This window comes from Gadus chalcogrammus, chromosome 9, assembly GCF_026213295.1.
Source record: "Gadus chalcogrammus isolate NIFS_2021 chromosome 9, NIFS_Gcha_1.0, whole genome shotgun sequence".
Taxonomy (NCBI): domain Eukaryota; kingdom Metazoa; phylum Chordata; class Actinopteri; order Gadiformes; family Gadidae; genus Gadus; species Gadus chalcogrammus.
This window is the reverse complement of record NC_079420.1, coordinates 7,629,339-7,643,922: the sequence shown is the minus strand read 5'-3', so window position 1 is coordinate 7,643,922 and position 14,584 is coordinate 7,629,339. Positions and strand designations below refer to the sequence as shown.

Sequence of the window (14,584 nt, the reverse complement as noted above, 5' to 3'; positions counted from 1 at the left end):
CAGGCGTATATATTCTATACCTTCTTTTTCCACCGGGACATTACCTAGCAACAGTAATGGAGTAATCTCCCACGCTACAGCGAGAGAGAGAGCACTTCAGCCCGACGACAAGGTGACGTGTGCAAGTGACCTCCCTGCCATCAACCTACCACCTCATATCATTCAGCCTCTATCATACAGCCTCTATCATTCAGCCTCTATCATACAGCCTCTATCATTCAGCCTCTATCATACAGCCTCTATCATACAGCCTCTATCATTCAGCCTCTATCATACAGCCTCTATCATGCAGCTTCTACCATTCAGCCTCTATCATACAGCCTCTATCATACAGCCTCTATCATTCAGCCTCTATCATACAGCCTCTATCATTCAGCCTCTATCATACAGCCTCTATCATGCAGCTTCTACCATTCAGCCTCTATCATTCAGCCTCTATCATTCAGCCTCTATCATACAGCCTCTATCATTCAGCCTCTATCATACAGCCTCTATCATGCAGCTTCTACCATTCAGCCTCTATCATACAGCCTCTATCATACAGCCTCTATCATTCAGCCTCTATCATACAGCCTCTATCATTCAGCCTCTATCATACAGCCTCTATCATGCAGCTTCTACCATTCAGCCTCTATCATTCAGACCTCTATCATTCAGCCTCTATCATACAGCCTCTATCATTCAGCCTCTATCATACAGCCTCTATCATGCAGCTTCTACCATTCAGCCTCTATCATACAGCCTCTATCATACAGCCTCTATCATACAGCCTCTATCATGCAGCTTCTACCATTCAGCCTCTATCATACAGCCTCTATCATACAACCTCTCTCACACTTCCTCTATCATCAAGCCTCTATAATACATCTTCTGTCATATCATCTCTATCTATTAACCCAACCGGAAATACACCCACCATCACCTCTCTAAAACATCCTTTAGAAACCACTTCTCTTCTCTTTTAAAGTGCATAACCATCTGTCGACAATATGTGACATTCAAAACTTCAATGCCGTTGGTCTTTGAAAAGTGAATGCGCTACCAAAGCATTTGCGTCACAGCTATTGCAGTCAATACGTTGGAAGACATACCATCGCCAACAGAGTCGCAGTGGGTGAGCTCTGAAGTTTTGGAGCAGAGGTGCACAAAAGTCTGTTTCTCTTTGAACCTACATTCACACGACATGAGAGGACTGAGGAAGGAAAGCAGGGATTCCTGATCATCCCTAAATAAAACACCTGTAGCTTAAAGTTTACACCAAAAAATAATCATACAAGAGCATTTTTAACAAATAACATACAACATAAGCTGGCTATGAGTCAATACATTATTTCATGAGGGATTCGATTTATATACCTTATTACCATATTCAAAGTAACAATATCCTGTAGAAAAATACTCAGCATTGTCCATTAATTTCCTCTGTCCGACCACTCTGTGTAGAAAAAAAGACCAACGTCGCTCTGTGATATAGTTCACATCCCACCTTCCCGCCACGTCCTTAAAAACAAAACTCCAAAAACAGTTGAACGAAACATCTCACCACGACACGGGAGGATGTGTTTCAACGTCACAAGTTGGAGGGCAGTTTTGAATGTGTGTGTTCTATTTCTATGGTCTCTGAGGGTGACGTGCGATCGGGCGACCGGTGGACCCCCAGGTACTGGTTGTGTGGCTCGGCCCCGGGCTCCAAGAGTGCTCCACGCACGGGGCTCGCCTGACCGCTGAACTGAGCTTTATTGCTGGCTGTTGCTGATGTAGAGAAGGTAATGTACGACGGACCCCCGGACACGTCGGCAAAAGAGCTCGGACCGACAGCCCCCTGGTATGAGCCCGAGATGGTCTTTATCTCCTGGCTGTGGAGATCCACCAGAGTGGACTCTGGTCTCTCTCTGGGGCCGCTGGCCACCCAGGAGGGGGATAAGGTCTGAGGAGTCAACAGGGGGCCGTAGGAGCTGGCGGGGCTGGAGGGGGAATCCGCCGGGGGCCCGTTCCTCGCCCTCACGGGGCTCTGGATGCTGGGACTGGGGACCGGTGGCGTGCAGCAGGGGGACCCCTCCTTAGAGCCGTACTGGGCCAGCGAGGCGAGGGCCGAGTGCTCCGTGAGAACCTGGGGCAGGAAGGCCGACTGGAGGCCCGTCAGACCCTGGTGCGTCAGCGAGGCGGAGGCCCCGTACACGTTCCCAGATCCGGCCAACGGTGGCTCTGCCGCCACCCAGTGTCCACCCGCGGCGTCCTGCACGTTGGTGACGATGGGGAAGGGAGAGACGCTCGGACCGCTGGACGTGCTGCTGGCCGCCCTCTCGTGACAGGCGGCCGTCGGGGGAGCGCTGGCGTGGTAGCTCTGCTGGTGGTGAGGGCTGTGCTGCATCTGGCCCAGGACGGGGCTGACCGGGCCGGACATCAGCGGGGTCACGGTGGGGGTCGAGGGGGCGGGGAACCTCCCCGGCAGCCTCCCTGGCGGGCCGTGCAGGTGGAAGGAATCCGAGGGCCGGGGATGGGGGTGAAGCTGAGCGGTGCAGGAGATGGACGAGAGGGACGCCTGGCTGACGGGGAAGGCTGAGGGCATGCTGCACTGAGGGGCCGGAGGGTGGTGGGGATAGGCCTGGTGGATGGACTGAGGTAGAGGCGACGATAGAGGGGTAAAGGCCTGAGATCCGGACGTGTAAGCGGGGCGAGAGGGGAGCGTGGGCGACGTGGGGGCCACCGCGGAGAGATGCTGCACCCCGAGGGAGGCCAGGACCGAGGCGCTCACCCTGGGGGGCGACCCAGAGCCCACGGCGGCAGCGGCCACGTTGGCGCCGGTGAGGTACCTCCTGGGGGGTCCCGAGGGGTCCCCGAAGGAGGCGCAGCCCTGCAAAATGGGGTGGTGGAACACGATGGGGGGCAGCTGGGGGTGGTGGGCCAACGCCAGGGCCAGGGGGGTGGTGGCCGCCGCAGCCTGAAGGGGGGCTTGGAGCAGCGGGGCCCAGATCACGGAGGTGGGGGAGGGGGAGGCCGGGAGGGTGCTGAGGCTCTGGGCGGCCGCGGTGGCCTTCTGGATGAGCTGGGTGCACTGGGCCATGTCTCGGTCGTGCTGGACGATCCTCTGGATGATCTCATTCTCCTGCAGGTTGAGGGTGCCTGCGCTCTGGTGGTGCAGGACTTTGGATTGAAGCACAGAGTTTCTCTTACCTGTGGAAAGAGAAAAATAATGACACGTTTTTAAACTGGGGTTTATTAAAAAATAGGTATTACTAGCTTGGTTGCAATCAGGCCTGTTGGGAGGCATTATCGCCACAAAGGATCAGCAGTGTCAGCTGCTAAGCTTTGTGATGTTATCGCTGAGATCTTACCGATGCGGTCTAGGCGGTCGAGAGCCACGGTTTCAAAGGCCCTCCTCATCATGGGGTACTCCTCCAGGACCTCGTTGAAGTTGTCCACGGACAGGGAGTACAGGCGGCAGTAGTTATCGGCTCGCACGCTGGCTGTTCTTCTGCCTCGAGTCAGCAGGCAGATCTCTGCATTGAGGAAGGGTTATCTTTAATGGTTAAATAGTGAAAGACATGACAGATGACATTCTCCATACTGAATGTTCTCTCTCGATATTTTGTCGGTATGCCTTAGCACCTATTCATACTTCTGAGTCGGCGAACGCGAGGCAAAGCCTGTTAAAGTGTCGTCAGTGCTTTTCACGAAATACTTTTTGGCGTCAACTTTTCATCATCGTTTGCCATTGCTCCTGAACTTCGCAGATGGAGCACTTAATACAATTTTAACAGCTTACAGTTTGTCCTGACCTCATCTGTCCAGCCAGCTCAGAAAATAAATAAATAACTAATGAAAGACTGCTCTATTTTGAAACGCGGAAACATTTCCAAGGACAGATATGTATTAAAGAGAAAGGATAAAGCCGAAAATGAGCTTTCTCTTTTTTCATTTATGTTCACCAATGCTGTACATTTAGGCAGTATGTTTTTTTTGTTCAATACCGTGTGACAACTTGCCTGTGAAGAGTAGCTTAAATGCACAGTGTTAACATTCTGAACCCAAATGGAGGAGAGAGACTTCACAAAGCTTCACTCTGCACTAAATCCCGCTTTTAAGGAGATGATGGCCGCTGTTTTCCCACAGTCCGACAGAAGTTAATCTGCCGAATCAATGGCTTATGCTATGGGAGGAAAGTCCCCTTGCAGGCTTTGGGAATCCTAGCCCCTGTTCGCAGGCCACACAAGACCCCGTGGATCAAATCCCTCGCTCAAAGATAACCGGGATTGCAACTCTTGCAGAGTCAGGCCAGACAAAGACAAGTCAAATACCTCCAAAGTAGGAGCCATCGGAGAGCTTGGTGTCCTGGCTGTTCTTGGTGAGGACGCTGACTACCCCGTGCTGGATGAAGTACATCTTCTGGCCAATGGTGCCCTCCCTGATGATGTAGTCGGCGGGCTGGAACACCTCAAAGCGGAGCTTGGTCAGCATCGACGTCACAAAGTTGGGGTCAGCGTTGGCAAATAGAGGCATGGACGCCACCAGCTTCCGGCAATTGAAGTTAATGATCTCCTGCGGAGACAGACCCGGTTAATGTGGGGACAGACTAGTTAAGTCGAATGTTAACATAAGATCAGGTTATTCCTACACAAGAGTGTTGCGTCACCTAGCGAGCTCGCTACCTTGCCCGATACACACCGGGGTCGATCACAGATCTCTGCAGCTTTACCTGTTGGCCTTCTTGATCAAAGATGGCCTACCTGCTTCTTAATGTCATGAGTCTGAGTTGACTGTCAGTCTCCTAGGATACAATTGTCCAAACAACGCTAACATTTCTTGTGCAGCAGAAGACCAGGATGACGTGATGATGAAGAAGATGAGGATGTGGATGGATGGAGGACATCGGACCTCTCGCAGCGGCTCGTTCAGCTCCTCCAGGATGCTCTCCTCGTCGAACATCTTGCCCTGGTAGCGGTGTTCGTAGTAGTCGTGGATCCTCTGTCGCATGCCGGCGGGAAGCTTGTGGAAGGACATGTACTGCTCCACCTGTTTGTACTGAAGCACAACAACACGTCGTTTGAAATGTTTGTTGTTGATGGTTATTTTACCATCTGAAAAAACATACATAAATATATACATAAATAATAATATAAATTGAGAATGAATTCATTCATTGATAATAATGAATATTTGTATTCATATTTGTTAAAAATATTTTGATATAATTATGTATCTTATATATCTTTATAATTAATGTTAGAATTAATATTGAGGAATAAATGCTAATTGAGAATCTGAAAAAATAAGAAAAGATGATTAAAGGAAACAATGAATGAGAGAAAGGAAGAGATCTGTTATATTAGGTGTGTGCTCCGGTGACATTTGAACACAGTATGTAGGCCTGGTAGTGGCTGGCAGACGGCTTTCACCACCGCGTTCATCAGCCTCACTCGGGTCAGTAAAGACCTAACAGCTGTGGTTCCCTCACTTTCACCTTTTTTGGCCTGTGACCCAATTCGATTTTTGCTGGATCAACACATGACGTTAATATTAATGTTCTGGCGAATGTAATCGCTCAACTACACTCTATCTGTGAGACCTTTGAAATCAAAATAAATGGTTTGCTAAAATGGAGATTCAAAATCTAGCTCATGTGAGTAAAATTATGCGATCCCATAAGCATATAAGGGGACCCCAAATGGGCCCCGTCCCCAAGGTTGGGTACCATTGTCTTAGTATTCCTCTTGCTCTACCTTCCTTCCTTACTAAGACTCTATACATCTCTGTCCTTGTTGACAGGCATCCCACAGCCTGCCTCATTTAAATTCATGTCTCATTTACCCAAATTGGACCTATTTCATATTGGTGTAACGGAAGGTGCGCACAGATTCATGCAGATTAATAGACCCATAATTAATGGCATGAGTGACAGCCAAAAGAACACCTGTGCATATCGCTATGGAAATCCAGTCGGAGTTTGGATTTCATTTGGATATTGGCTGAATGTTTATCGTTCCTATTTGGCAGAAATAAAGTTGATTTATTACCCAGAAAACCTCCATAAAAAGTGGCTTATCTCCAGACAACTGTTGGACACATCTAAATAACTAGATAATTAAAAAATAATAAATGGCTAATCATAGGTCCTAACAGAGGTCTTAACAAACATATTCATTTGTTGAGTCACTGACATTTATTTATTGAACTATGAAACAAGTATCAACTTATATATAATGTGAGTGAGGGATATAACACGGTCATGACATTTTAATAATAAAGTGTTCCTGGTGTCTTGAAAGATTCTCACTGTGACATCCAACAAGGACTAGATGTCGGATATTGATTGGCCACGTTTTCCACACGGCCAAACCCAGAGGCCTACCTTCTCCTGGTACTGACGCCGCGATGAGTCCAGCGACTGAATTAGCGCGGTGGCGTGCCCCACGAACATGGCGAAGCAGGTGGCGCCCACGATCATGCTGAGGATGGTGAGCCACACGTCGGCCATGCCTATGGGGGGGTAGAGACCGTAGCCGATGCACAGCATGTGGCTCATGGCCTTGAACAGCGCGTACGAGTACTGCTGCCCCCACGTATCGTTCTGCGGACAGAGGGGGCGGGGTGGGGAGAGAGGGGGCGGACAGGAGGAGGGTGAGGCTCTGGTTGTCTTTGCACTAATGCTACTTTCCAACAGAACAAAAGTGACTGAATGTGACTGTTGGTTCTCTTAATGCCACTAAGCTGAAAAGCACTGCTTGTATTGTATTACAACCAAAGCTTAAGATTAACAATTGGATGCTTTCAAATTGTGCTCCGAAAATTGGTCACTTTAGTTGAGCTCGTCGGTTGTGGTAACCACACTTTAATTGCAATTGCCTGATATTGTATGATATGTGGGCAAATGAATTGTTTCATGGGTTTCCTTGGGGATCCTGATTGTTTCTGAAACACTCCTGCAACCCTGTTAGTCTACACAAGAGGCTTATAGCAAAGAACTGCATCGCCAGTGTCATAGTGCGCCATAAGAAAAGGGCTGTTGCTGTAACCACTACATGCTCAGGAGTCGGCCATCTCGTGACCATCCACACTGACCACCATCTTGTTTCTGGTGACCCAGCAGTCGGCGGGGAAGTCCTGCAGCATGGGCACCAGGAACTGGAGGCACCCGTCCCAGTGGCACAGCAGCAGCATCATCCCGATCAGGTTCATGATGCGCACCATGGCGCTGGCTAGGTCGTAGGTCATGTGAAATACCTGGGACACAGTCGCAGACCATACAGATGAATGCAAGATTAATACCAACCGTACCACAAATCAGACCAGCGTGTAGCGACGCAAGATTAAACAAATCGTGTTCATCTTCTGTGCTGTGTCGCAGATGTTATATAATCATCTGCAATCATCACTAATGGCCGCCCTGCTTGCGTTTGATTAGAGAGACCCTATAGAAAGATAATAAAGGGAGGGAGGCGGGGTAGGGCGGGGGGGGGGGGAGCTAGAGAGAGATACGAGACAGACAGTACAATATAAAAGAACTATCATGTGACTAGTTCCATTGAATGGGGAATCCTTACTCCCACCTTTACTCTCAGTGGTGCATTTCTCTCTTTCAAGAACTTGCATAGCAATAGTCGTGTAAAAGGGATAGGGCGAATGGGATAGCAAAGATTATAGCTCTAACAGTGTCATGGCTAAGGAGCTCGACTCCAATGTCTGCCGCCTACCACTACAGGCCTCCCTGTGCCTGTACTTAAAGCCAGCCCTGCCCCTTCATTGATATCTATCTGAATGAACTGTAAGGCGCCTCAGATAAAATACGTCCGCTTCCCTGTAACGGTACACAGCGGCATAACACTCTCACACAGGATTCAGTGTTCCCGGTTAAAAGGCGCGGTTGTTGAGCTATTCATCTTGGGGCAAGACAACGAGAGCTGTCACTGTTTAACAGAACCCCCAGGGGCCGACTAAACGGCGAGTTCCACTGTGACGCCCCGGCCCAGGGCCCCCCCACCCCCCCCTCACCTCCTCCCACTGGTGGATGTAGCGGATGAGTCTGGAGAGGCGCAGCAGGCGGAGCAGGCTGAGGATCTTGGTGAAGCGGACGATGCGCAGCGCCCGGGCCGTCTTGTAGAAGTCCGAGTCGATGCGCGTCTCCACGATGAGGAAGATGTAGTCGACGGGGATGGAGGAGACAAAGTCCACCACGAACCAGCTCTTCAGGTACTTGATCTTGATCTTCTGCGGGTCCAGGATGATCTCCGTGTTGTCCTCCTTCACGATGCCCGTGCGGAAGTTGAGCACCAGGTCCAGGAGGAAGAAGGTGTCCGACACCACGTTGAAGACGATCCAGGGGGGCGTGTGCTCGTCCTTGAAGAAGGTGATGCCCACGGGGATGATGATCAGGTTGCCCACCATCAGCAGCAGCATGATCAGGTCCCAGTAGAACCTGCAACACAGAGGGACACACACTCTGAATTCGAAGCGCCATGGTTTCTCTCTTTCTCTATTTTACACATTTTTGTACTTGCTGTTAAAGCAGTCCTTGCTGTACTTTGCTGTAAAACATTCGGCTTGATAAGTGATCTTAGGTCATCGGCTTGATATCATCCGTATCCACAGAGTTAAAATGAAGAAGAAGAGGCGTTATTAATCTAAGTATTGTTGCCATGTTTGGTAGTCAGTCGCGTGGTGCACACAAATAAACACAATGTGATAAAACACAAAACTTCACGCCTTGAGACAACTCAACAGTATTTGGTGACCAGATGTCGTCTATTCCCGTCTCAAACATTGAGAGCCTTTGTTTATTAGCATTGGCCTTATTAATAATCGCTGAGATAGAAGGCATGAAGATTAACCAAAAGGGGAACAATCATTGATGTAGGCCTACTCTGTAGCCAACAGGTTCATTATCATGCTGAACTTGTCTCATGGAGAGCTGTTGTTTTCGTATTCTGTAACTGATATGGAAGAGCTTGACTGCAAAATGTGTGCCTTCATAAAAGCATGAATTTCACTACAGCCGTGCAATCATGATCCAAACCGTTCATCACTTAAGGTGTTGAATGGCATTGAGCCTGCACGCCAACAATATATGAATCAATGCATTCATCAGAAGGCATCTAAAATGTAATTCGACAGCCCCAGTGAAAGCTAATTCGATTGAATGCATGCCTTTGCGTTCGGCCGTGAGCTGTTATTAGTTATATTATTTAACCGGGAGCCTCGGTGATAGCGGTAAACAGACAAGATACTGACCTATCAGAGGGTTTCAATGAATCTGGTTCACTGTAATTCGATAGCAACCGTGTCGACACACACACCTTAACCACATTTGTGCTGACAATGTACCAGTGTACTATAACGCAGAGGGATTCGAATTTTATTGGACTTTATTCCCTGCGCTGAGACATAAAACAACCGAGAGTTAAGAATTAAAAGCGTCAAGCACTCATTTAGAATGCGGACCTCGATGTTCAAACCACCACATTAAAACTTAATTTAATGTGGATTGCCCCTATCCCCCCCCCCCCATCAGTGGGGGCTTCCATTAGCGCTAATCAGCTTTCTGTTGTCCACTGCCAAACAAAGCATTTGGAGTCCTGCCTCTCGTTCATCCGACCCGTTGTCTCTGTGGTGACACACTGGTCCTAATTGCACATCCCCTCTTTGGCTAAATCTACTGTTATCTCCCTCGGGAACCCGTGTTATCTCCAAGAGTCAGCCCGCCATCGGCCAGATGTTGGGTAGTTAGCGGCATTACCCCCGCCCCGCCCACGTCACCGTGCCCCACGGCACACACGGGAACAGCTGGAGCTCCGCGAGGGGCCAGAGGGTGCATTATACTGATGTCCCAGGCAGTCTGCCCTGGCATGCGGGGACATCCGCTGACAGCACGCATTGTCCTGCTCTTTTGTAGGAGCCACTCGTCATCACTGTGCGGACTAAGGCCGGATCAGGCTCAGCAGCATCAGTGGGACCTGCCGCTGTTGCCGTACGCAGGAGGACTGGTTGCACTGAGCAAGACATCCAGACGTAGGTGTCTGTCGATGGACCGGTCACCGCAGAACCACAGATTGTTACGTGCTACTGCGGAACAGAGTGCGTTTCTCTGTTCCGAGTGTACGGGCGCGCAGCCAGAGAAGGCCGTTTAAAACAAGTGAAGTGAAAACAAAAAGGCTTAAAACTGGGGAAAAGGAGCTTAGATCAATCAGGACAGCTGAAAAAGGGATCACATTTGTACAAGAGATACTTAACTGGGGCTGCCAGAGAGCAGTCAGAGCACGACAGCCTGCAGTCGGCTCAGTGGCTTACCACACACCTGGACAGGCCCAGCTGACCAGCAATCACATTAACAATGTTTGCATTAGTGTGCCAGCGGAGCGCCGCGACTGGTGCTGGCTGCAGGCAAGGGACCACTTAACAATGGACAGTGGTTGCCCACAAATGAATGAACGCTGTTTACATTACAATCATCTACTCATATCATTCATATTAAAGTGCATTAAAAAATATACATGCATGCATGTGAAATAAAACAAATACATAATGTTGATGAGCCAGCACTTAACACACAGCCTAGCCCCCGGGAAGACATTTGGGGTCTCAGCTGTGAAGCATGACCCGAAACTAGGTAAAGTAATGACACCACACACTCACACATGAGGGCACGCACACGCACACACTCAACATCTGGTCAGCTGGACGTCCTGAATTCTCGTTATCATTTCAATCTCTCTCTCTCTCTCTCTCTCTCTCTCTCTCTCTCTCTCTCTCTCTCTCTCTCTCTCTCTCTCTCTCTCGCTCTCTCTCTCTCTCTCACCTTCTCTCTCTCTCTCTCTCTCTCTCTCTCTCTCTCCTCTCTCCTCTTCTCTCTCTCTCTCTCTCTCTCTCTCTCTCTCTCTCTCTCTCTCTCTTTCTCTCTCTTTCTCTATCCATCTCTCTCCCTCTTCTGTGTGTGTGTGTGTGTGTGTGTGTGTGTGTGTGTGTGTGTGTGTGTGTGTGTGTGTGTGTGTGTGTGTGTGTGTGTGTGTGTGTGTGTGTGTGTGTTTTCTGCATCCCCCCCCACCTCCACCCCACACCATCTCTGCTCCATTAGACTAATTGCGGCCTAATAATCTGCACTGATGTTGGCCTCTAATATCTCCGATGGTCATGCTACCCTCTTTTGATTACCCCCATTCCCCCCCCCCCCCCCCCCGCCCACCCCTGGTCTCCCACTGTAATCCCGGGCAGTCGCAGAATGATCAGAAGTCTCATTGAGATGAGTGCACTGACAACTGTGCAGGTGGTGACACACATCTGCATGTACGACTGGCCAGCGGTACATGATGACGATGATCCTGCTGATGCTGCTGATGCTGCCGATGATGAGGATGATGCTGAAGGTGATGATGAAGAAGATGATGATGATGATGATGATGATGATGCTGCTGCTGATGATGATGCTGAAGATGCTGATGATGAGGATGATGATGAGGATGGCCTCAAGGTTAAATGTTATGAAAAATCCCTTCATGGCACCCATGAAAAAATAAACGAAAAAAAACATGCAATGGGATTCTGTGCAGCATGCGACGAAATGTAGTTCATGGGAGATTGTAGAGCAATGCATATTATGCAAGCATAGTGACAGAACAGCACAGCAGAGATGCACACAGATACACACACACACACACACACAAACACACACACAGACACAGGGACACACACACAGGAACACACACACAATCATGGACACATGCCTACACATACAGAGTCACACTCACAGGCAGATATCACACTCACTCTCAATATCACTATGAATTATGCTCAATACTACAATGGACACACATGTAATCTAAAACACAAACATATATATATCTATATATAATATATGTAAAGTATACACACACACACACACACACACACACACACACACACACACAGACGCACACACACAAATGGAAACAGTCATAGACATACAGACCCACACACACAGGCGGATATCACACTCATTCAATATCACTATGAATCATGCTCAATTACACAATGGAAACACATGCACACTAAAATACATATATGTACACACACACACACACACACACACACACACACACACACACACACACACACACACACACACACACACACACACACACACACACACACACACACACACAAACACACGCACACACTCACACACAGACACGGACACAAATACAGACACACACAAACAAACAAAACTCGTAATGGAAAGGAAATGCTATAGTTTGGCTATAAATGTGTGACTAAGCAGGGCAGGTAAATTCTTTACCATGGTCAAATAAAAGAAGTCACACTGAATATTTTTTAAGGCAATAAAACCAATTGGCAATAATTCTGCAGCCCTGACACCTGTTAACAGAGTTGATGTCAGCGAATGTACTGCACTACATTGCATATGATTCTTTACCAATTACCTAAAATCACTGTAGGGGTGGATTATCCAGAACCCAGCAGACTTTACGCGTTCTCTCTCGTGCTCCACGGCCCGCTCGCTCCCCAACATGCGCAGGGAGAACTTGTTGACTCCCGGTTGGAGCATCGCTCCGAACTGCCGGTGCATGAAGCCGGCTTGGTACAACCTTTCGTCCTCGGCGGCGATGTTTTGCTCGGACCCCTCCAACTTGATGAAACACGTCTGGTCAAATACAGACGACGAACCCGGCGTTGCAACCGGGTCCCCCAATGCCTCTTGCCCATGGGTCCAGGGGCCGTGATCCCCCGGTAAGCCCTCGGTGAGGCTGGCGTCTGCTTCTGGGATGAGGCGCCGGTGCTCTGCCGGATCGGGTCCGAGGGGGTGCCGTCCAGAGATTGAAGAGATGCTCGCTCTGAAAAAGCGACAGTCTCCATTCAGGTTGGCCCTCACACTGACGTCTGTCTCCATGTCTACACTTGTGGTCTCTTGGTTGCTTTTGCAACTGCTTGCGGGAGACCGAGAGGGCATGTGTTTCAGACCAATACTTTTCCTCTTCATGTCCTTGTCGCCGTTGTCTCCTTCGTACACCACGCAGGGCTTTTGCCCAATATTTTGCGGCAAGCTATAAAGCCGTTTGCGCATGTTATTCTGAAATTTCTCCATCTCTGCCACCACGGACACGAGCGACCCTAAGGAGAACCTGTGAAGACACAGTGATCGATCATGAATTGAGTCTGGGAGCACTGAGGCACCAAACAGTGACGGCGCATCCGCAGGACAGGTCGAATATTCCTGGACACTTCCACCCCTCTGTCTACCCTAAAAATAGTTCAGACGTGCAGATGTGTCCAGTGCACGCTGGGCTGGCTGAATCTTGAACGTTGGTCATGTAGTGCTGGACACGGCGGCAGTGGGAACGCATGTTAATCCAGCAGCAGGTGTATAGTCCGAACCGCGTGCGAGCGCATCGGGATGCAGCATGCTGAGCATCGGACGTGCTGAAGTGGGACTTCAATGACAAAGCATGATCCCCCCCGCCACCCCCTCCCACCCCTCTCCTAACCCGCACAAATACCAGAGCTGAGAGCTGTCATCAGCACTGTCACTCACACACAATCACGCACGTACACAATCACGCACGTACAAAATCACACACACACACACACACACACACACACACACACACACACACACACACACACACACACACACACACACACACACACACACACACACACACACACACGCAGGTATCGGCATTCAAACAACGCTGCTTTCATCAACCTGGTAGCTCCTCCAGAGAATAACGTGAATATCAGCAGCTCTCATCCATCGGGTTGCCATAGGAGACGTGCGCGCACATCACCTGGCCGTCTGAGAGGATGCTTCAAGGATGAGGTCTAGATCTTTAGAAACTATGCTTTAATTGTGGTCCGACATCTGCTGTCACATATCAGCTCATGCAGACATACTGGTGTCCGATGATCTGGCAAGTCAATGTAGTCAGGGTAGTTTATCAGAGACGTTTGAAAATCATTTGGATTAGACCAAGAAAGCCCACACTAGCCTAAGTGAAGTGTTCAGGTACAAATAAACAGTAGGCTATAACACAGGTTTATCAATTAGGCCTATAGGCTGCTTGCCCACATTTCAAAAGATTATTTTATCACTCCTGGGAAAAAAACAAATCTACATATGTGTATGACAATGATATGCATGTTCTAATGGCAATAATGATTGAACAATTATAACCTATAAAACAATACTTTCATCCATGGTAATCAGCCATAAAAATACCTTTCGTTCTGAACAGAACTAAATGGTGTCAGATATATGGATAAATAGCGATCCATATGTTTTATGGATATTTATAAGCCTAGATCTATATATGTTATATGGATATTTTCTAGATGTCATGTATTAATAGATCTGAATGATAAGATGGATATTTATTTAGAAATATATTTCCAAATTGCTCATTCCTGAACCTCCTTTATATTAACACACATACACACACACACACATATATATATATATATATATATATATATATATATATATATATATATATATATATATATACATATACAGCATGTGTCTTATTTTGCATATCACCAAATGTTGTCCTAAGCTCAAGCCTACACTAAAACCGATTATAAGACAAGTCAGGTTTGCATG

At 48.4% G+C, this 14,584-nt stretch overlaps 1 protein-coding gene across 1 annotated transcript; it reads right to left on the bottom strand.

Annotated features, from left to right (window-relative positions):
• Nucleotides 1-1,570: 1,570 nt before the first annotated feature.
• Nucleotides 1,571-13,069, bottom strand: LOC130389091 (potassium/sodium hyperpolarization-activated cyclic nucleotide-gated channel 3-like). Its single transcript, XM_056598756.1, has 8 exons — nt 12,408-13,069; nt 7,990-8,413; nt 7,060-7,221; nt 6,350-6,568; nt 4,876-5,022; nt 4,299-4,539; nt 3,336-3,500; nt 1,571-3,174 (listed from the first exon to the last, which is right to left on the bottom strand). The coding sequence occupies exons 1-8, from the start codon at nt 13,067-13,069 to the stop codon at nt 1,571-1,573; spliced, it is 3,624 nt and encodes a 1,207-aa protein (XP_056454731.1).
• Nucleotides 13,070-14,584: the final 1,515 nt, after the last annotated feature.

Excerpts from the sequence above, each read along its gene's own strand:
- LOC130389091 (XM_056598756.1), bottom strand. The coding sequence starts at position 13,069 with ATGGAGAAATTTCAGAATAACATGCGCAAACGGCTTTATAGCTTGCCG. Across the intron at positions 7,222-7,989 it reads ACATCCACCAGTGGGAGGAG|GTATTTCACATGACCTACGA; the intron begins GTGAGGGGGGGG and ends ACTGTGTCCCAG. Across the intron at positions 4,540-4,875 it reads TGAACGAGCCGCTGCGAGAG|GAGATCATTAACTTCAATTG; the intron begins GTCCGATGTCCT and ends CTGTCTCCGCAG.